The sequence below is a fragment of the Trichechus manatus genome, unplaced genomic scaffold (assembly GCF_000243295.1).
Source record: "Trichechus manatus latirostris isolate Lorelei unplaced genomic scaffold, TriManLat1.0 scaffold00202, whole genome shotgun sequence".
Taxonomy (NCBI): Eukaryota; Metazoa; Chordata; class Mammalia; order Sirenia; family Trichechidae; genus Trichechus; species Trichechus manatus.
Genome location: NW_004444138.1, coordinates 1,665,221 through 1,688,577, shown reverse-complemented (window position 1 = coordinate 1,688,577; position 23,357 = coordinate 1,665,221). Strand labels below are relative to the sequence as shown.

The 23,357-nt window shown below is 36.4% G+C and overlaps 1 protein-coding gene across 5 annotated transcripts in view; it reads left to right on the top strand.

The window, feature by feature from the left end:
- The window catches only part of BRWD1 (bromodomain and WD repeat domain containing 1), a 128,884-nt gene that overhangs the window by 27,625 nt on the left and 77,902 nt on the right, over nt 1-23,357 (top strand). For all 5 annotated transcript variants that reach the window (XM_023742147.1, XM_023742148.1, XM_023742146.1 and 2 more), the window contains exons 9-15: nt 9,379-9,479; nt 10,556-10,626; nt 11,442-11,542; nt 13,572-13,612; nt 14,446-14,544; nt 19,883-20,033; nt 20,490-20,624. In XM_023742147.1, the coding sequence (XP_023597915.1) occupies nt 9,379-9,479; nt 10,556-10,626; nt 11,442-11,542; nt 13,572-13,612; nt 14,446-14,544; nt 19,883-20,033; nt 20,490-20,624 (699 nt within the window). The remainder of the gene's footprint in view (nt 1-9,378; nt 9,480-10,555; nt 10,627-11,441; nt 11,543-13,571; nt 13,613-14,445; nt 14,545-19,882; nt 20,034-20,489; nt 20,625-23,357) is intronic.

The window sequence follows — 23,357 nt, the reverse complement described above, 5'->3', positions numbered from 1 at the left end:
CTAATCTTTTCCTTGTATCCTGTTCTCTTCATTCTCCCTTGCTCCCGAAGGGATGAGACCAGTGGAGTATCTTAGATGGCTGCTCACAGGCTTTTAAGAAGCCAGACACTACTCACCAAGGTAGAACGTAGAACATTGTCTTTATAAACTGTTATGCCAGTTGAGCTAGATGTTCCCTGAGACCATGGTCCCAACAGCCTTCCACCCAGCAGTTCAGTCCCTCAGGGAGTTAGGAGTAATATTTTTAAAGTGCCGGTAGAAAATGATGGCCAATCTAAAATTATGAACCTATTGAGTATGTCAGTGAAGGATGAAAGTGCAATAAATGTATTTTTAGACAAAATTGAGAGTAGCACAAAGGACTTAAATTCAGTAGAGCAGCACTAAAGGAAATTCGAAATAGTTCTTTAGGTAGAGAAGATGATCCCAGACGGAAGCTTGGAAATGCTAAGAAGGAATGAAGAGTTAAAAAAAAAGTCAGTATGTGGTAAATGAAAATAAATATTGACAATATAAAAAAACTAAATGTATTTTCTGTTTGAAAATATAAATAGAATTAAAATAATAGTAATAGTGGTAATAGCATGTTTATTGGAAGAGGCAACTGGAATAGCTAAAATCTTTTCATTTAGAAGTGGAATATACAGATTTGCATTAGACTTTAATACATTAAAGATGCTTGTTATTTTTAAGATAACAACTAAATAGCAAAAAAAAAAAAAAAAAATGTGTAACTACCAATAGAGGGAAAATATGGAATAATGAAAAAGAAAAGACAAGAAAGGGGAGAAAAAGAAACAAAGCATCTGAGACAGTATTAAGATATCATTAAATGTCATCACAACAATAATTACATTACTTGTAAATGCGTTAAATAGTCCAAATAAGAGAAAAAGATTTCACACTGAATTAAAAAACTAAACCCAGCGATGTGCTTTACCTTCAATATAAGCATATAATGGGAGGTTGAAAATAAAAATGATGGAAAAAATTATCATGTCGACATTAACCATAAGAAGGCTGATGAAACTAGCCTTTACATGATGATATACATCAATATATATTATTTTGATGGTTGTCAGACTAATATCTAAAAATGATGTTTAAGGTAAACAATTTTTAGAAGAGGGACAATTCATAATGAAAGGGTTCATTGAACAGGAAGGTAGACAAGTTCTAAATTTGTATCCATTGAATAACAGCCTCATAATGCATAAAGCAAAGATTAACAGAACCTACGGGGAGAAACACACACCGATAGTCATAATGGGAGATTAACACATCTCCAGCTCTCTCATTAACCAAAAGAACAGTCTGTATCTTTAAAAACATACATTTGAACAGTACGATTAACAATCTTGTGTGATGCTGCACCTAATAACTTAAGACTCCTGTGATTTCTTAGAAACTTGAACATATTTGGAACTAATTAATGATGAAAATATTACATATTAAAACTTGTGGGAAGTAGTGTTTGATAGCCAGCCTCCAAGATGGTACCTAGTGTCTTGCACCTTTTGGAATTTGCATGTCTTTGTAATAGTGTGACTTCCAATACTAGGTAGTAAAAGACATTGCAGCTCTGGCTTATCCCCTTGGATTGGGTAGCCAGCTGTCATATTAACAGGGCATTGAAACATCCATGTGGAAAGGTCTTAGTGGCCATATGAGTAAGCCATCTTAGAAACATGTCCTCTATCCCCTTGAGCCAGATCCACCTTGTTAAAGCTGCTCCTAAATTCTTGACCTGTGAAAAAGTGTTTTCGGCAGCTGGGTTTTTGGGGTAATTGGTTACTCAGCAGTAGGTAGCTAATCTACAGCCAGAGCTTTGCTAAAAGGAAATTTATAGTGCTACATGTACATAATAAAAACAGTTGAAATTCAGTGATCCAACTGTATTTCTTAGGAAGTTAGGGACGACCACTCTGACAGGGATCACAGTAGAGGGTTCCAGACAGAGCGGGAGAAGAATGCAGAATAAAATTCAAGTTCATAAAAAAAGACTAGACTTACTGGTCTGACAGAGTATAGAGGATCTCTGAAGACTGTGGTCCCTGGACACCCTGCTAACTCAGAACTGAAGCCACTTCCGAAGCCCACCTTTCGCCACAGATTAGGCCTGTAAAACAGACAGTAACACAGATGAGGAACATGCTTTTTAGATCAGTTAAGTGTACGAGACCAAATGGGCAACACCTGCCCAAAAGCAAAGATGAGAAGGCAGGAAGGGTCAGGAAGACTGGACGAATGGACATGCAGAACTGGGGTGTAAAAGGAAAAGGGGAGAGTGCTGACACATTGTGGGGATTGCGGCCAGTTTCACAAAACAATTTGTGTATAAATTTTTGAATGAGAAACTAATTTGTGCTGTAAACTTTCACCTAACACACAATAAAATAAAAACAAGAACCACAATGAGATACTACCATACTTCCATCAGAATGGAAGAAGTTAAAAAATTGAAAAGACAATGCATAGTGTTGATGAGAATGTGGAACAGCTGGAACCCTCAGACATTGCTGGTGCAACCATTTCGAAAAACTGGCACTGTCTCCTAAAGCTAAACATGTGCATACCCTACAACCTCGTGATTCCACTCTTAGATATTTACTCACTGGAAATGTGTAATATGTTCACCAAAAGACATGTCGAAGAGTGTTCATCGGAACACTGTTTGTAATAGCCAAAGACTAGAAAAAACTCAAATGTCCACCAGCAGTAAAACGTGGTATATTCACATAATGGAATATTAGACCTGTGAGAATGAATGAACTACAGTTACGCGTAGCAACATGGATGAATCTTACAAATTCTTGAGCAAAAGAAACAAGACACACTGCCTTAAAAAGCTAGAGATAGAAATACCATAAGATCCAGTGATCCCACTCCTAGGAATGTTTCCTTGAGAAATAAGAGCCGTCACACGAGTAGACCACTCATGTTCATTGCAGCATTATTCACGATAGCAAAAAGATGGAAACAGGTTATGTGCCCTTCAACAGATAAATGGATAAACAAACTATGATACATACACACAGTGGAATACTATGCAGTGATAAAGAGTGATGAATTTGCAGAGCATCTCACAACATGGATGAAGCTGGAGAGCATCATGCTGAGTGAAATAAGTCCCAAAAGCACAAATACTGTATGAGACCATTAGTATAAAAACTCAGGAAAAGGTTTACACACAGAAAGAAACAATCTTTCATGGTTATGAGGGAGGGGAAATAATAACTGGATAGTAGGTAACTTTGGTGAAGGGAAAGACGGTACACATAGGGGACATCAGCACAACGAGACCAAGGCAAAGTCATAGAAACTTCATACAAAACCAAACCAAACCCACTGCCTTCGAGTCAGTTCTGACTCAGCGACTCCATAGGGTTTCTAAGGTTGTAAATCTCCACAGAAGCAGACTGCCACATCTTTTCTCCATGGAGTTGCTGGTGGTTTGGAACGGCCGACCTTTTGGTTAGCTGTCAGTTGCTTTAACCACTGTGGCACCAGGGCTCCTTTAGAAGCTTCCTAGACACATCCAAACACTCTGAGGGACTGAGTTGCTGGGCTGAGGGCTAAGGACCATGGTGTCGGGGACATCTAAGTCAGTTGGCATAACATAGTTCATTAAAAAATCGTTGTACGTCGGATTTTGGTGAGTAGCATCTTGGGTCTTAAAAGCTTGTGAACAGCCATCTTTGATAACATCTACTGGTCCTTTTTTGTCCGGAGCAAAGGAGAATGAAGAAAACCAAAGACAAAAGGGAAATGTTAGTCCAAAGGACTAATGGACCATAAGTACCACAGCCTCCAACAGCTTGAGTCCGAAGAAGTAGATGGCGCCCAGCTACCACCACCGATGGGGCTCTGACAGGGATCACGATAGAGGGTCCCAGACGGCAGGAGAAAAATGTGGAACAAAATTCAAATTCACAAAAAAAGACCAGACTTACTGGTCTGACAGAGTGGAGTAACCCTGAGACTATGGCTTCTGGACACGCTTTTAACTCAGAACTGAAGTCACTCCAGAATTATGCAGGTCTATAAAACAATAACACAGGTGAGGAACGCGACTGTTAGTTGTATAATGTAAATGAGACCAAATGGGCAACACCTGCCCAAAAGCAAAGATGGCAGGAAAACGGGACAAATGGAAATGGGGAACCCAGGGTGGAGAAGATGAGATTGTTGACAAATTGCGGTGATTGCAACCAATGCCAGAAAAACAATTTGTGTATAAATTGTTGAATAAGAAGCTAATTTGCTGCGTAAAATTTCACCTAATGCGCAGTTAAAAGAAAAGCAACACACGAAGGCGTGCATCCTAAATTATTCCATTTATATATGATTAAAAAACAAGTAAAACTGTGCAATTAGAAATCAGGATAGTCGTTACCTTTAAGGGTAGTAAGCGACTGAAGATGTTCTTTTTCTTGGTTTGAGTGTTGATGGCATGGGTATGTTCACTTTGTGGAAGTTCGAGGGTGTGTACGCTATGCACACTTTATGATGTATTTCAATAAAAAGTATATTAAAAATAAATAAATGAAAAAAGTTGGAGAACAAACAATAGAGAAGAGAGGAAATTGTGAATGAGAGTAGAAATTAAGAATACAAAAAACAAGCATAACAATAGAGAGGATCAACAAAACCAAAACTTCTTGGAAAGACTAAAAATATTGGTAAATGACTGAGATTAAGTAAGAAAACTGTCACAAGGAACCATTATCAGATTTGAGAAAGGGGCATCACTACAGACCCTTAAGATATTAGAAAATATTTTAGACAGCTTTATGCAGGAAATTTGAAAACTTAAATAAAAATAGGTAAATACTTATAAAAACACTTCTGACACAAAAGCAAGTCTGACACAAAAAGAAAATCTGAATAGACATGTAACTATTAAAGTCACTGAATTTGTACTTTAAAGTCTTTCTCTACCTGTTTGTTATTGCTGTCCAGAATGCTTAGCTTGAATCTCATCATGTAGAACAGGCAGACAGATCCATATTTTTTTTATTTTAACATCTGTATTAAGATACAATTGACATACGATAAACTGCACATTTTTAAAGTATACAGTTTTGTAAATTTGTACATATGCATTTATCGGTAAAATCATCACACAGACAACACATCAAGCATATTAATCACCCCCAAAAGTTTCTTCCTGCCCCAGTGTGATCCCTCCCTCTTTTTCCTTCTCCCAGTTCCCAAGGACTTTCACTTTAGTTTGCATTTTCTGTAATTTTATATAAATGGAATCATATACTTCATACTGTTTCTTGTTTGACTTCTTTTATTCAGCGTAATCATGTTGCGTGCGATTGATCCATGTTACAGAATGTATCAGTAGTCCCTCATTTTGTATTGCTAAGTAAAATTCCATTGTATGGATATACCACAATTGTTCATTCACTCACCTGCTGTTTCCAGTTTTTGGTTATTACAAGTAACCTGCTTGAATATGCATGTTAAAATCTTTGTATGGATCAGTGCTTTGCACTTTTTTTTTTTTCCTTTTCCCAGAAAATACCTAGGGATTGAATGTCTAGGTCATGTGCTAGGTGTAAGTACAACTTTTTTAAAAAAACTGCCAAACTGTTTTCCAATGTGCTTGTACCACTTTACATTCCCATTAACATTGTATGAGAATTTCAGTTTCTCTACATCCTGGACAAGACTTGGTACGCTCAGTTCTTTTTTTTTTTTTAAATTTATTGTACTTTAGATGAAGGTTTACAGAACAAATAGTTTCTCATTAAACAGTCAGTACATATATTGTTTTATGACATTGGTTAACAGCCACACGACATGCCAAAACCCTCGCTTCTCGACCTTGGAGGACCCTTTTTTTTTGGTGAAAATATACATAGCCAAGGATACACCATTTCAAAAATGTCTCCATGTACATTCAGTGACATGATTACATTCTTCCAGTTGTGCTGCTATTCTCACTATCCTTTTATTCCATTCCAAAGTATTCCATGACCATTATCTTCAACTCATTGCCCCCTAGGCTTCCCATCAAACCTTTTGAGTTGCTGAGACAAATCCATGTTGAAACAAATCTGTGAAACAACTTCTGCATCCTTCAAAAAGTTCAGTGTTATAAAAGGCAAAAAACCCCAAAAAACAAAGGAGAACTGCTATATAAGGACATGTGACAACTATAAATGCAGTGTGTGAGTCTTGATTTAGGTTCTGATTTTAGAGGACAAAAACCTGTATAAGGGTATTTGAGAAATTGGGGGAATTTGAATATGGATTGTATATTAGATAATAGCATTTTATTAATATTAAATTTGAGTACAGGTAATTATACTAATGTTATGTGGGAGAATGTTGTTCTTAGGAGATACAGCTTGAGGGTTTTAGAAAGTGTCGTGATGTCTGCAGCTTAGATTCAGATGGTTTATATCTGTCTGTCTCTATCAAGAGACAAATGTTGCAAGATACTAACAGTTATTGAATCTTGATGACCAGTATATGGATGTTCATTGTACTAGTCTTGTAACTTTTATGGTGGTTTTGAAATATTGCAAAATAAAAAATTTGGGTAAAATGCACAGCATCACTGCAACTCTTCATTATCCTAGCGACTAACACCAGGCAAAAGAAAAGAAAAATGTATAAATATTGAAAAGGAAGATATAAAATTATCATTTTCAAACAGTATGGTTGCCTACTTAAAAAATCCAAGATAATTAGTTAAAAATGCCTCAACAGCTTGCCATTCAGCTTATAAAATACTAGCTCTAAAAGTAAATAGTAGTGATTTTTGAACAGCATTGTGAATGTACTAAATGCCACTGAATTTGTATTCGTTAGAATGGTGAATTTTATGTTTTGTGAATTTTAACACACGCAAATTATAGCTCTTTGGGAACGTGTTAAATATACAAATGGACACTTTTGTCATACAGATCTTTCCGTTCCTATAACATACCATATTCCATCTCACTTTTGTACCTTTGCCCTTATCCCTTTGCTTATTTTGTTTTTCTTGTATTTTTCTCTCTTTTAATCTTTTAAAAGGACCAAATGATCTTCCTTTCTCTAGCGTCTTTGTGTAGCACAATTGGTACTTTACTAAACACAGTTTTTTTATTGCTATAAAAATACAGCTAACATTTGCCAAATTAACACCAGTTACATTAATCATGTTGTACAGCCATCACCACTGTCTGTTGCCAAATTTTTCGTTATCGTAAACAGAAACTTAATGCTTCCTGAATAGTGTTCTTCCTTTCTCTCTCCCTGGTAACCGTGCGTCGTAACCATTATTAAATTCTGATCGCAATATATTTGCCTATTCTAGGTATTTCATATTAGATCGTACATACATGGTTTAAAATCAGGAAAGCTGTGTGTAAGGGTTGTATCCTTTCACCGGAACAGTCTGTATGCTGAGCAAATAATCCGAGAGGCTGGACTGTATGAAGAAAAATGTGGCATCACAGTTGGAGGAAGACTCATTAACAACCTGTGATACGCAGATGACAGGGCCTTGCTTGCTGAAAGTGAAGAGGACTTGAAACACTGATGAAGATCGAAGACTACAACCTTAGGTATAGAAGGTTTAACATAAAGAAAACAAAAATCTTTACAACTGGACCAGTAAGCAACATCATGATAAATGGAGAAAAGACTGAAGTTGTTGAGATTTTCATGCTGCTTGGGTCCACAGTCAACGCCCATGGAAGCAGCAGGCAAGAAGTCAAACATCCTGTTGCGTTGGGCAGATGCAAATATGCTGCAAAAGATCTCTTTAAAGTGTTAAAAAGCAGCGATGTCACTGTGAGGACTACGGTGTGCCCGACTCAAGCCGTGATGTTTTCAGTCCCCTCATAAGCATGCAAAAGCTGGACAATGAATAAGGAAGACGGAAGAAGAGTTGAGGCCTTTGAATTATGGCATTGGCGAAGAACGTACCACGGACTGCCAGAAGAGTGAACAAGTCTGTCTTGGACTAGTTCAGCCAGAATGGTGCTTAGAAGCGAGGATGGTGTGACTTCGTCTTATGTACTTTGGACATGTTATCAGGAGGGACTAGTCCCTGGAGAAGGACATCATGTTTGGTAAGGTGGTGGTAGTTGTTTTTAGGTGCCATCGAGTCAGTTCTGACTCGTGGTAACCCTACGTACAACAGAACGAAACAACGCCTGGTCCTGCATTGTCCTGGTCCTGCATCATCCTCGCAGTCGATGTTATTCTTGAGCCCATTGTTGCAGCCACAGTGTCAGTCCATCTCGTTCGAGGGTCTTGCTCTGTTTTGCTGACCCTCTACCAAGCATGGTAAAGTAACTTTTTCAGCACTTGCCAAACTCTTTTCCACAGCAGCTTTTCCATGAGGGTTCTAATTTTCCTACATCGTCACCAATGTTTGTTATAGTCTGTTTTTTTTAATCTTAACCATTCTACTGGGAGTAAAGTGGTGTCTCATTATGGTTTCAATTTGCTTCTTTCTAATGAGTCATGAGCATCTTTTCATATGTTTGTTGACTATTTGTATATCCTCTTTGGTGAAATGTCTTTTCAGGTCATAAATACAAATTTTAAGCCCATTATGAAGTTAAAATAGAGGCCCTGGTGGTGTGGTTAAGAGGTACAGCTGCTAACCAAAAGGTCAGCAGATCAAATCCTCCAACTGCTCCTTGGAAACCCTACGGGGCAGTTTTACTCTGTCCTTTAGGGTCACTAGAAGTTGGAGTCTACTTGACAGCAACAGGTTATCAAGTTAAAATGTGTAGTTCTCATGTTTTCTCATAATACTTTTATGGTTTAGTTTTTACTGGCTTAAAATCTTAATGCTTTAAATAAATCGTCGACCCTTTTGGGATTTATCTTGATGTGTACAGTTTGAAAAATGGATCCTCCTTTATTTTTCCCCAGGTTTCTGCATAGTGGTCCCAATACCATTGGGTTCATTGATTTCATCCGCTGATTGAGACAGTACCTATATTTTGTTTAAGTCTTGTATTACGGCCCATTTTTGGACTTTGTGTTTTTCTGTTGGTCATTCTGTACCTGTTGTACTACATGACTTTAATTTATTGAGGTTCTGATATGCTTTAATATCAACGAACGACTAGATCTTCATGGTTTCTGTTTTAAGTTTTTCTGGCTGTTCTTGTTCATTAGTTCTGCAAATCTTGTTATTTTTATTGAGATCACATTACATTAACATAAGAAGGGCTTTCCTTTTTTATAGGTTTTATATATATATATATGTATATATTTTTTTTTTACAGTAGTAGCACCTGTATTTTGGAGTTCCTGTGTTTTAGTCATTTAAAGTTGATTTTGAAAAACTGTTAAAACTACCACTTCAGTAGCTGCTCTCAAATCTGAATTATATATATTATTGCTTTTTAGTTTAGCCCAATGGCCAAAGGCTCTCAAAGATATATGGTCTCTACTGGTGCTGATGGGACGGTTTGCTTTTGGCAATGGGATTTAGAATCCTTGAAATTCAGGTAAGTGACTTTAGTAATGCAACACATTTTCTTTAACTTTGTTACTCTGATTTAGTCTAATGAAATGAAGTTTGATTGTAAAGAGTAATTATGGATTATGGTTGCCTTTTTATTCAACTTAATTTTATTATATACAATATATGTACCATATTGACTATTTACAATGTGTACTATTTAGATAGTTGGATATGTAAAAGAAGAATAGCTATCTTGCGGACACATTTTTGTGACAACAAAGTGAGATATATGTAAAACATTTTGAAAACTTAGAAATGTACAATTAAGGATATAACTGGAAATTCAGGCAGAATCATTTAAGAATTAGAAGACCTGGATTTTAGATCTGTGCTGTCCAATCCAGTAGCCACTAGCCACATGTGACTATTGAGCACTTCAAATGTGGCTACTGCAGCTGAGGAATTGAATTGCTAATTTAAATTTAAAAATGGATACTCAATTCAGTTATTAGAAAATTTTAAGAATGTTTAGAACAACTTGAGTATGTGAGTTTACTTTTTTCATCTAAGTTTTATGAAATCTGAGTACTGATCAGGTATTCTTGATGAAAACTTAATGTTCCTGTTGAGACATATTATAAGTGCCAAATACATACTGAAAGAGTTAATATAAAAAAGGAATGTAAAGTATCTTATTTAAGTTTTTATTGAGTACAAGTTTATAATTTGGATATATTAGGTTAACATAAATTTTATCTGTTTGTATTTTTTAATATGGCTACTAGAAAATTGAAAGGTTACATATGTGTCTCACATTACACCTCTTTTGGACAGCACTGTGGTTCTATACCCCACTCTCAGCCTCTATGATGGGTTCACTTAGACTGTCTGAGGTTTAGTCACTTCACTTTAGAACAGAGTTAATAGGCCTGCCCTTCCTATGTAGTAGAATTGGTATAAAGATGAAGATTTGACAGAGTCTTCTAAAATCCGTTCAGCTATAAAAGCGTAGTGGAACTACTTGGTATACTATTTAGAAATGACTGTAATAATTAATTATGAAACTGTGTTAATATGTTAAACTGTTGTATTTTGAATCATTATCTTCTTCTTTTAAAGTCCACGTCCCCTGAAGTTCACTGAAAAGCCTAGGCCAGGCGTTCAGATGCTTTGTTCTTCTTTTAGTGTTGGTAAGACAATGTCAATAATTATTTTTCTTAGTTTTATTTTAGCATTTATTAAGTGACCACATTATGATAAGACCCTTTATCAGACAGATGGAAAATGAGGTTTATTTAATTAGGCTTAATTTATGATAGTTACTTAATTAGCCCTTTTTCTTGTTTTTCATTTCCCCTTTCTGCCTTTTTCTGATTTCTAATAGTAACCAGTCAGTGGTGTATAAGAGATAGCTGAGAAAAAGGAGACTTAAGGTGTCCATATGAGCAGCTCCTGAGCTATGTGCCCCATGTGTATGATATGTTTAAATTATGGATTCCTTTTAACAGGGTAAAGTAGATATTTTTGGTAGTATAAATTTGTTTTCCACACATAGTATCCTGGTTAAATTATTCCTCTCTTGTTTTTTCTTGTATAGTGAACTTGTGTGGTAACGTCTTATTTTTTTTAAGGACAGGTCAAAGACTTTTTGTCTAGAAATATCTGAAACTTCAGCCAGTGAATTTTATATTCCACAGCTAGGTTTAGGTATGTAGAGTTGTTTAGAAATCAGAGCTCCTTTTGTTCAAGCATTTTTAGAGTAGTGGTGCTTAAGGTCATTCCCACACTTATTAAAAAAAGCAGGGGAAAATAGTGAACCTTTCCAGATTGAATCACCTTTGTTTATTAAAGCTACATTTTTTTAATTTTATAAACTGTCTTTAAGTAGTGAGTTAGAAAATGAATATGTTGAAATCAGCTTAGTTTTAGAACGAGATCTTTAGTGTAGACATTTGATTTCTTGAGGTATAAGCCGAACGTTTAAACCTTAATGTCTTTATTTCAGGTGGTATGTTTTTAGCCACAGGTAGTACTGACCATGTAATCAGAATGTATTTTTTGGGGTTTGAAGCACCTGAAAAAATTGCAGAACTTGAAAGCCACACTGTAAGTATTTGTTTTTAAATTCTAGATTATTAGTAATATTCCTATTAGTACATAGTCAACTATTGCTAAGGAGGATTGTTACCGGTTCTGATTTTACGCATAGGAGGAATTGCATTTAAAGAGCAAGGATATCATATTGGCAACTCAGACAGGATCTTGAGAGTGCTATTATTTTGCAGTAGTTATTTTAGCTTTAATCAGAAAATTTTGATTTGGACAGTTGATCTGGGTGAATTAGATTTGGGTACCTCTAGGGACCAAGTACTTTTTCTGCCTCTGAGGGTTTATTGGGAAGCTGCTGCATCACTGACAGTGTGTGCTGCCACAAGGCAGGAGCCTCATGAGTGTTTGAAACCAAAGAAATGGGCGCGTGCTGCAAATTACTGCTTTTATAAGGGTATTGTGTGGTGTGTCTGAATTTTGGTAGGAAAAATAGAAATTTTGAAAATTTTCATTAGTTACATGTATGTATCACTAGAACCTGGTGGAGACTCTGGGATATAATTAGTGGTACTTCATGTGTACCACTAAACACTTAGGGTAGGCTTGTGGAATGGGGCAAGAAAAACATCCATACTGCCTACCAAAAATTCAAACACATTCAGTGATACAGTATGCGTCATTAATGAAAACACATGGTATGAACAAAAATTTCAAAGCATAAAATAATTTATTCACTAAAGGATTAACCAGGCTCAAGAAATTGCAGTGCTATTTTATAATGTATAGTAAGGTTTATAACTGCCAGTATTCTGGAATGCTGGTGTTACGGGTTGAGTTTTGTTTGGCTAGACCATGATTCCCATTATTGTGTGATTGTCCACTATTCTGTCATCTGATGTGATTTCCCTGTGTGTTGTAAATCCCACCTCTGTGACATTAATGAGGCAGGATTAGAGGCAGTTTTGTTAATGAGACAGGACTCAACCTACAAGATTAGGTTGTATCTTGAGTCAGTCTTTTTGAGATATAAAAGCGTAGCGAGTGGAGGGACGGGGGAACCTCATGCCACCAAGAAAGCAGAGTTGGGAGCAGAGTGTGTCCTTTGACTCGGGGTCCCTGTGCTGAGAAGCTCCTAAACCAAGGAAGATGGATGACAAGGACCTTTCCCCAGAGCCAACAGAGAGAGAGAACGTCTTCCCCCGGAGCTGGTGAATTCAGACTTACAGCGTCCTAGACTGTGAGAGAATAAATTTCTGTTAAAGCCATGTTGTTGTTAGGTGCCGTCAAGTCGGTTCCGACTCACAGCAACCCCATCTACAACAGAACGAAACACTGCCTGGTCCTGCGCCATCCTCACGATTGTTGTTGTGGTTGAGCCCATTGTTGGCAGCCGTTGTGTCAGTCCATCTTGTTGAGGTTTCTCTTTTTCGCTGACCTTGTACTTTACCAAGTGTGATGTCCTTCTCCAGGGACTGATCTCTCTTGAAAACATGTCCAAAGTATGTGAGGCATAGTCTCGCCATGCTTACTTCTAAGGAGCCATACACTTGTGGTATTTCTGTTATTGCAGTGCTAGATAACTAAGATAGCTGATCAGGGGTCTGATCGTATTTCTCCTATAGGAAGTTCTGTGGGAGAAACCAGTCCATCTTCAGAGGTTATTTATAAACGTACATTGAAATCATTTAAAAAACAAAACAAAACACTGTGAAAATGCCTTGTTTTCAGCTGCTTTAACTGTTTTGATCACTTTTCACACATATAAATACTTTTTAAATAGATGTAATTAATTATAAATTAAACTTTAATTTTAGATGCAAAGCTTCTTCTGAATGTATCTTTCTTCTAGATAAGAACTCTCTCTTAGTAGTCTCGCTAGGCTTATAGTTAAGAGTCTTTGCATTTAAAAGTACATATAATACCTGTTTGAATGATGGGGCTAAGCAGCACAAGTGCAAATTTCATGCTTGTTAAACCAAATGGGTTCTAACACTAAAACTGAGGGTTTTTATTTTTTTTATTTTTTCTATTTACAAACTGTGTAGATGACCATTTTTATGTTTGTGTTTTCCCTCTCCCCCTTTAGGATAAAGTTGATAGTATCCAATTTTGTAACAATGGTGACAGGTAGGTATGTGTTTATGTGTGTGCATGTTTTTAGGCAAATACAACATTACAAACATTACAAAAATACTAGCTACATATTAGTAGAGCTAATATATCGCCGTGTATATTGTAAGTACTTATTAGTAAATATGTTAATTGAATGAAAAGTGTCCAGAACCGAGGGGAAAATCCATGAAATGCAAGTTTTTAGAATTGTGGTTTCTGCTGGCTCCTAGGACTAAAAGTAGTTCTCATTTAACTCACCATTGGCTAGATGTTTGATTTACTGATAAATTATGCACAAAGATAATGAAATTCCTATGTTTGAGTAGTTAAAAAACAAAACAGCTTTTCTAGTATCCTGTAACTAACTTCTTTTGTGGCCCCAGTGTCTCAGGTGCGTTAATTTCCTAAACTGCAGTTTTTTAGCACCTTAATTTGTTAATAGAATGTTAAAAGTAAGTCTGTTTTTACATGATGGCCAGCATGAATTAATTTGAGTTTAGAGTGAAGATACTTTAAATGGAGCTTTTGCTCTTATCAGTTTTTCTGTGTCTGTATGCTTTTTCTGATTATTTCCTTTGCTAGATAGTTCTTGTACATTGTCTTTTCAACTGAATCTGTTTCACAGGCTATTCAATTTAATTTGAAATGTTTTTTGCCTCATAGGGCCAGGCAAGTAAATGATAGCAAACCAGATATTTCCTCTCAGATATATCCTAAATACTTATCTTTTGAATTAACTACCTGCTAATTCAGCTCAGCTCAGAACAGCTACATCAAGAAATATTTACTTGTGATTTTCACTGTAGGCCTTGGTGGCAAGTATAAAATCTTTTTCTGAATATTTTAAGGTTCTTAAGTGGTAGCAGAGATGGAACAGCACGGATTTGGAGATTTGAGCAGTTAGAATGGAAGAGCATTTTACTGGATATGTCTACCAGAATGTCAGGGTAAGTTAAGATGGTTTGTTGTAAATAGGTGCATTGTAGGCACTTGGTGTGTATCTGTCTCTCTCTCTTTTTGCTGATTCTTTTGTTTAGGGAATTGCAGCCACCCGCTACTAAAAAGATCTAGACTAATGCACCTCTGTTTTTATGGTCTAAGTGAATGGCTACCTACTGCATGTCTCATAAATGTTGTTAGGTTCTGTCTCATGGTGAACCTATGTACAACAGAACGAAACACTGCCCAGTCCTGTGCCATCCTCACAGTTGTTGCAATATTTGAGCCCATTGTTGCAGCCACTGTGTCAGTCCATCTCGTTGAGGATCTTCCTCTTTTTCGCTGACCGTCTGCCTTACCAAGGATGATGTGCTTCTCCAGGGCCTGGTCCCTCCTGATAATATGTTCAAAGTATGTGAGCTGAAGTCTCCCCTTCCTTGCTTCCAAGGAGCGCTCTGGCTGTACTTCTTTCAAGACGGACTTGTTCGTTCTTCTGGCAGCTCGTGGTATATTCAGTATTCCTTGCCAACACCGTAATTCAGAGGCATCCTTACTCATTCATTGTCCAGCTTTCGCATGCATATGAGATGATTGAAAATTCCGTGGCTTGGGTCAGGCAACACCTTAGTCCTCCAAGTGACATCTTTACTTTTCAACACTTTAAAGCCGTTCTTTGCAGCAGATTTGCCCAGTGCAATACATCTGATAAATAGATACTTAAATCTCTTATCTAAAATAATTTATCCTTAGATTTATGTAGGAAAAAAATTGTGCTTTTTCTACTATTGTGCAATACATTGGCCTACTTGTAGGCATTGCATTAAAAACCCCCTGCAATTAAAAACATTACAGAAATAACTTGCATATGTCAAGTGTGGAATCTTTAGGTCTCTTGGAGCTAACTCTGATGGATAAAGTAAGCAAACAGACTTTGTTAAGATTAAAACAGACTGAGCTCCAATAGGAATATTTTGTGTGCTAAAATTTTGACTTGTTACTTGGCTTCAAAGGCATTTGATCCCTCCTCCTCCAAAGTTCCAAGCATGTTTTGAGCATCTTTGAGATCAAGTATAGCACTTCCCAAGATAAACAATGCAGATTTAAAAAACATTGTTTTTGGGGTTCTGTATATAGGAGGCCATATGGGTAGTGGAAACACTGGTGGCATAGTGGTTAAGAGCTTTGGCTGCTAACCAAAAAGGTCGGCAGTTCAAGTACACTAGACGCTCCTTGGAAACCCTATGGGGCACTTCTACTCTATTCTTTAGGGTCGCTACGAATTGGAATCGACTTGCTGCAACAGGTTTGGTTTTTTTTTGGTTTTATGAGTAGTGGAAAGAATACATGTTTTGGAGCCAGATGTTGGCTCAAATACCATTTAGACTGTTTAGAATAAAGTATGTAATTTTGAAAACACCATTAATATTTTTAAATTTATTTTATCATTTGGAGACTATTGTTTTTAAGCATTATTGGGAGTTTTAAATGATAGGACAAAAAGTTGTAACACACTGCCTGGCCTGGATTAGGCATACCAGTCTTCTTTTATCCATTGAATATATCATTACTTTTGGTATACTTTTAAGTAATGGAATTATCTAAAATCATAATTTTTACTTAGAGTTTGTTTTCAAAGTATAAACTTTGTACTTTTTTAAAATAGACTTTTTTTGAGCAGTTTTGGGTTTACAAAAAAAATTTTTCATACAGTTTTCTGAAAAATGTTATTACCCAAAAATAGGGACATCTTGGGAAATATTCTTGTCTGCTTTATTTTTAAGAATAGTCAAAACTGAATTTTATTCTCTGCTATAGTTCAGAGAATTGTGTTTTCAAAATAAATTTGATCTTAGTATTTTTGTGGATTATCTGTGATGGAGACTGTAGAGAACATGTAGTGGGAATTCTGATAGTCCTTGTTCATAAACAGTTTTACTGTTAATTAAACATGTTACTCATTTTACCTTTAAACATGTTTAATTAAAATATTTACATTAATTAAACATGTTACATCTGGATATTCATAACCATCTCTGTGGAAGTGAATACTGTGAATCCCTGATTATTTGCAGTGATAAAGGGAAATGGAAGTGAAGATAATTTGAAACCATATTTACCCATGAACAGTTATTTTATTAGATCAAATAGGGACATCAATGTGAAAACTTGATTTTGAGACCAAAAACTGCTCAGTTTTTGAGTTGGCCATTGTCTAGCAGCCCTAGTTTATCGTTAAAATGGAGGTAATAATACTGACACTATAAGGGTAGGAGAGGGGGTTAAATGAGGTAACATAGGTAAAGTCTCTGTTTCAATTAGTTGCTCAAACGTCCCTGTCTGTCCCTTCCCCAGTCCTGTCAAGCCTACCTTTGAGCATTATCAGCCGATACATTAGTTCGTACTGTGTTTGCCACAATTTCTGAAATGCCCATCATATTTCTGACTCCAAGCCTTTACTCACAAGGTTTCTTCTACCTGGGATGCCTTTTCCCTCTGTGTCCAGATTTCCAAATGTTGTGAAGCCTCTAAGTTCCTGCTCATGTAGTATGTCCTACGTGGAATCTTTTCTAGTTGCTTCTAGTCATAGTGGCTCTTCTTCCCTCTGTGCTCCCCTTGCTCTCTGTTTCTGAGAGCCTAGGCCTCAGTGAGTCACCTAGAATATGGGGATGATAAGGCCCACCCTGTGTCGATAGTACGTTTAGGCAGAACATGATAGGCATCTAATACATGATGCCTGTTATTGTTATTATCTTTATTAGTTGATAAAGTTTTTCTCATAGTGTTTGTAAACCTTTGAGGCTGTTTTATTTGCTCTCTTAGTTGAGGGATTGTTATTAAATAATGCTTTGGCTTTCCCACAATGCTTAGCACAGTGTCTGGAATGTAAATAAGTGCTTTAGTAATTATGTATTAACCACCACTTGACTGTCGGTTTTTCGTACTGTGGTGGCTTGCATGTTGCTATGATGCTGGAAGCTATGCCGTTGGTATTTCAAATAGCAGCAGAGTCACCCAGATGGACAGATTTCAGCGGAACTTCCAGGTTGAGCCAGACTAGGAGGTAAGACCTGGTGATACTTCTGAAAATTAGCCAATGAAAATCCTATGGATCACAATAGAGCATTGTCTGACCTAGTGCTTGAAGAGCCCCCTAGGCTGGAAGGCACTGCACAATAGCTACAACAAGGGACTCAAGCATTCCTACGATCATGAACATGGTACAGGACTGGGCAATGTTTCATTCCGTTCACAGTGAGTCAAAAACGACTCAGCCGCAGCTAACAACAGTAAATTGAAGTGAACAAATAGCTAGAGACCATATAATGGGGGTGGGGAGAGCAGTGGGAAGGAATTTGAGCCATATTAATGAGAAAGAGGCTTCTGTTCACACTAAATGCTCACAGTTTGTAAAGCCTCGTGCTAAGTGCTACAGAAGAAACATGTTGGATGGTCTCTGATCCTGAGACTAGCAGCGTGATTGGGCATAAGTGAGAGGGAGCCCCGTATGGTTTATCAGTAAAGCACAGCGATTCCAGAGCATTAACCAGGCAACCGGGGGAGAGTTGTGAACGAGGTTTAGTAGAACATACCTTGTGGCCACAGGGACATGGACTTTCTTGTTGACTGCTTTTTCCCCTAGCACAGTTTCTGGCACCTGGTGGCTGCTCACAACACAAATGTGTTTAATGAATGAAATGTGGAAAGGTTTCCTGAGGAAGATGAGAGAAATGGTGCAGATTGAAGGGAAAGAGAAATAAAAATGTTTTAGGTGGGCAGAGATAGAGACAAAAAAACTGCAGGCAGAAGACGGATAGCAAAAGCTTTGATGACAAGATACTGGGAACAAATTACACATCCAACTATAATAAAATAGCTACATAAATTATGGTACTCCAGTCAGTGTGGTTTTTTATAGTCATTTAAAGTTAGGTTTACAAAGACCTTATAACGAGGAATGATGCTTTTGTTTTATTTTTAATGAAAGAGGTTGATGCAAAATTGCATTAAGCCCTGATATCCTAACTATTAAAATTATAAAGACTAGAAGCAAACACACTTTACTGCTAATAGTAGCTTTATTTAACTCCTAAGCGTATGAATGGTGTTTTTCTCATCTCTTTGTTCAAATTTTTCATGTGTTACAAATTTCTATGACCATAAACAACTTTTATCATGAAAAAAAATCAATAGAATTGTAAGTTCAAATTGTATAATAGATCTCCATTGATTATAGTATTTCCAAAAATAAACAGTGGTTCCTGGGGGCAGGGGAGGGGAGGAAGGGAACTGGTTAGTTTTTTGGTTTCATGTTTTTCCTGTAACTTCCTTCATGGTGGTAATATTTTTTTTGGATTTTAACTTTCCTTTCAAATCTTGAGGCAGAGTCTTTGGTAGGGAAGAGTAGGTGAATGTGTTTTAGTGTTCTAATTTTGGCTGAGCAGGTTGATGAAATGCAACATGTCTATTAGTAACAAGGAAAGAATTTTTAGTTTAAAGTGGAGAGTGTAGTCTTAGTCTTTATTCAGTTTCACATCTTAATGCGACTCTTTTCCCCTGACCACCTAGTTAAAATTATTCTCTCTTCTGTTTTCCATTAGGCTTACATAGATAGTTCTATTAGAGCACTTATTCAATATTCTTATAGTTGTTTTGCATGTTAGAAACAATTTGTTAGATACTTATAACTTATTAGAATGTGTCTTACGATTTTAGAAGCAACTCTGCCTCTCCTCACCCTCCACTATGTACTACTTATCCTGCAGTATACCGGGAAATGTCGCATATCACTTCATAAAGGCTACAGAACAGTGCAGCATGTGTATCCAAGACTGTTCTTGCCAAGGGACCCGTAGCAGTAGTCTGTAGGGAAGTATGAAGAGATCAATACAGTCTCATTGACAGCTCAACAAAATGAGCGGCTGTGTGTCGGACATTTTTCTAGACGTTGGGGATATGTCTGTGTTTCTAAAATTCCTTTTCTTCTCTGGGGAAAGAAGCAGTTGAAAGAAGTATTAGAGATAAGGTTTAAGGTTGGGAGGGGGGAGTAACAGCAAAGAGGTAGGGAGAAGAGGCTTAGATTTCATGAGCAGAACTAGTGACCTAAAATCTCCACCTTATATGGTCTCTGAACTGCTTCTAAGTGATCCCCTTTCCCACTAGCTTTTACCCAAATTTGCTTGTAGATAATCTGTTATGGGTCAGATGTGAAGAACTCTTCAGAGTTGATAAAATGTGCACCTGAATGAGCTGAATTTCTTTAGTTATTTTTGTATTGTTGACAGATGGTATACATTGTACAGCCTACCATCCAAATGAATTTACATATTGTGTATTTTTTTTTGTTAGGGACTTATCTTCAGAAGAGGAAAGGTTTATGAAACCCAAAGTAACAATGATAGCTTGGAATCAGAATGATAGCATTGTTGTCACAGCTGTGAATGATCATGTCCTCAAAGCATGGGATTCTTATACTGGGCAGCTGCTTCATAACTTACTGGTAGGTAGTTTTTAATACAATATGACAAATCACATTTTTGAGCTGATCTTATTTTTTGAGTCTATAATATACTGAACAAGTTGTTTTTTTCATTTAAATTATCAAATGACTAGACATTTGTATATATAAATGTATGAATTATTGTCATTAACTCATTTTTATAAACCCTAATGAACTGGTGCTCAGCTGCTAACCAAAAGGTTGGTTGTTTGAATCCATTGAGAAGGGCATTGGAAAAAAGGCCTGATGATCTATTTAGAAAAATTAGCCACTGAAAGCCGTATGGAACATAGTTCTACTCTGACAAATGAGGGGTTGCCAAGAGTCAGGATCAATTCAGTGGCAACTGGTTTGGTTTTGGTTTTTAATGAACTGTGGCAGTATGAGATTTAAAAAAAAAAATAAAAAATTGTAACTTGTGAATCCTTCTTAACTGTTTGACTTTGTTGACTAAAGGGACATGCTGATGAAGTATTTGTTTTGGAGACACATCCCTTTGATTCCAGAATTATGCTATCTGCAGGACATGATGGCAGCATATTTATATGGGATATTACAAAAGGCACCAAGATGAAACATTATTTTAATGTGGTAAGAGAAGTAAGACCTTGTTTTTGCATGCCTGCATTTGTTTAAAATTATTTGGATTATGAAGTTTAGCCAGAAACTGAGCCTCTCATGTTTTGACAGTTTATGTTTCTCGAAATCTGGGTACTTAAAGTGGAATAAATATCAAAAAGCCACAGGTATGTACGTACATATAATACCTTAAATTTTCTGTGTAAGTATTTACATGAGGGAAAGATTTTCAAAAGTTATATATTTGACCTTTTTGTGTGTGTGAACGTGTGCCTGTGTGTTTAAATTGGCAAAATTATATTATACAGAACAACTTTTTTACTGTTTAAATCTATTGAAATGTTTGATAAATAAAAATATTTTTAAAACTCACTAAAATCACCAAGGGAATCAGATGTTAACTGAGTTTTTCCAGCCGTTTTCTTTTTGAGCCTCTATATTCTAAAACCAAATTAGGATCATTTTGCATGTTTTTAGAATTTCTCTTACATAACCATAATAGAGTTATCAAAATTAGCAAATTTAACAATGATAAAATAGCATTGTCTAATCCAGGTTCATATTCAGATTTCATCAGTTCTTGCAATAATGTATTTATAGCCATATTTTGCCCCTCGGACCAGGATCCAATCCAGGTTTATGCATTGCATTTAGTGGTTACATCTGTCTGGTTTCCTGTAATGTGGAATAGTCCTTCACCCTGTCTTTCTCTTTTCTTGCCCTTAAAAAACGTTTTTTTAATTAAGTACTTTATATTTTTATTGTTTGCATAAATAGCATCTTAAAACATGTTATAACTTTTGCTGTCATATCTGCATCCTTTATTGTTTATTGCTCTTGTAGCCACCTAGGCATTATATTAAACTCTTTGTTAATTCTAATAATGGGTCTGAGCAATCTCTTTGGTCTTTTTCTCTGTAGATGCCCTATAGTACTGTATATGAGGAAAATATATTAAAACAGAGCAATTTATCAATTTGAATTCTACAAATATATTAAGAAAAAATAGTAACATCAAGAGAATATGTATAGTGTGATGCCACTTACAGAAAGTTTTAGAACATGTAAAACAATTCCTGTGGACAATCTGCGGCATCAAGGACATTTAAAAACATGTATACTTTCAAGTCCTTGTATTTTGTATTTCTTACAGTTGATGAGTAGAGGCGATGATAATAGGTATACTTTTCTCATTCATTAGTTTAATGATAAGGCTTCTAATATACCATTGGTTTTAATGTTGGTGCAGGTTTTTTCTTTTTTATTGTGTTTTAGGTGAAAGTTTACACAGCAAATTAGGTTTCCATTTAACAGTTTTTGTACAAATTGGTCTGTAACATGGGTCTCCGTTTGTGCAGTATGTCAGCATTCTCATTTCCATTCTGTTTATTCTGTTTCCATTTATCTAGCTTCCCTGCCCCTCCTTGCCTTCTCATTTTTGATTTTTGGTTGTTATCACTGTTGTTGCAAAATTGTATGTTACAGCATTTACCGTAATTGTCCTTTATTCTTATGTACCGCTCATTGTCTTCATTTACCTTGCATAAGTTGTGCCTTCTTCCCCTATATTGTGTTATTACATTTCCTACCACCAGAAATAGCAGGTGTCTGCAAATGATTTCCTCCTCCCGCTTCCTGTTCCTGATAACCATCAAAGACTGTTGGTTTCTGCGTGTATACCTATTCTTGATTTTATTTAAAAGTGAGAGCATTCAATATTTGTCCTTTTGTAATTGACTTATTTCACTCAGCATAATGTCCTCCAGATTTATCCATGTTATGAGATTTTTCACAGACTCATCATTATTCCTTATCATTGTGTAGTATTCTATTGTATGTATATACCACAATTTGTTTATCCATTCATCTGTCAGTGGACACTTAAATTGTTTCCATCTTTTTGCTATTGTGAATAATGCTGCGGTGAACATGGGTATACGTGTCTATTCACGTCACTGCTCTTATATCTCTTGGATATATACCTAGGAGTGGGATTGCTGGATCGTAAGGTATTTCTAGCCTTTTGAGGAAGTGCCATATTGTTTTCTATAGTGGTTGTACCATTTTACCATCCCACTAGCGGTTGTTAGAGTTCCAGTCTCCCCACATCCCACCAGCATTTGTTGTCCTCTGTTTTTTGATAAGTGCTGTTTTTATAGGGGTGACCCTGTACATTGTTTTTTTTTTTTGATAAGTACAGGCCAGTAATGTTACATAATGTCCCTCAGTTTTATCTGATGTTTTTTCATGATTAGATTCTGTTACACAATTTATTTTTATTTTTATTTTTTTATTGTGCTTCAGGTGAAGGCTTACAGAACAAATAGTTTCTCATGAAACAGTAGTACACATATTGTTTTATGACATTGGTTAACAACCCCACAACATGTCAGCCCTGTCCCTTCTCGACCTTTTTTTTTTGGTGAAAATATACATAGCCAAAGATAACCATTTCAAAAATTCTACATGAACAGTTCAGTGACATCTACTGCGCTCTTCCAGTTGTGCTGCTATTCTCACTTTAGATGAAGGTTTACAGAACAAAATAGTTTCTCATTTAACAGTATACATGTTGCCCAATGACAATGGGTAACATCCTCACAACACATCAACAATATCCTTACTCAACCTTGGGTTCCCTCTCACCAGCTTCCTTGTCCCCTTCTGCCTTCTGGCCCTTGTCACTGGGCTCCTGTACCTCGTTACTCTCATTTGGTTTTACGGGGCTGTCCACTCCCAGGCTGA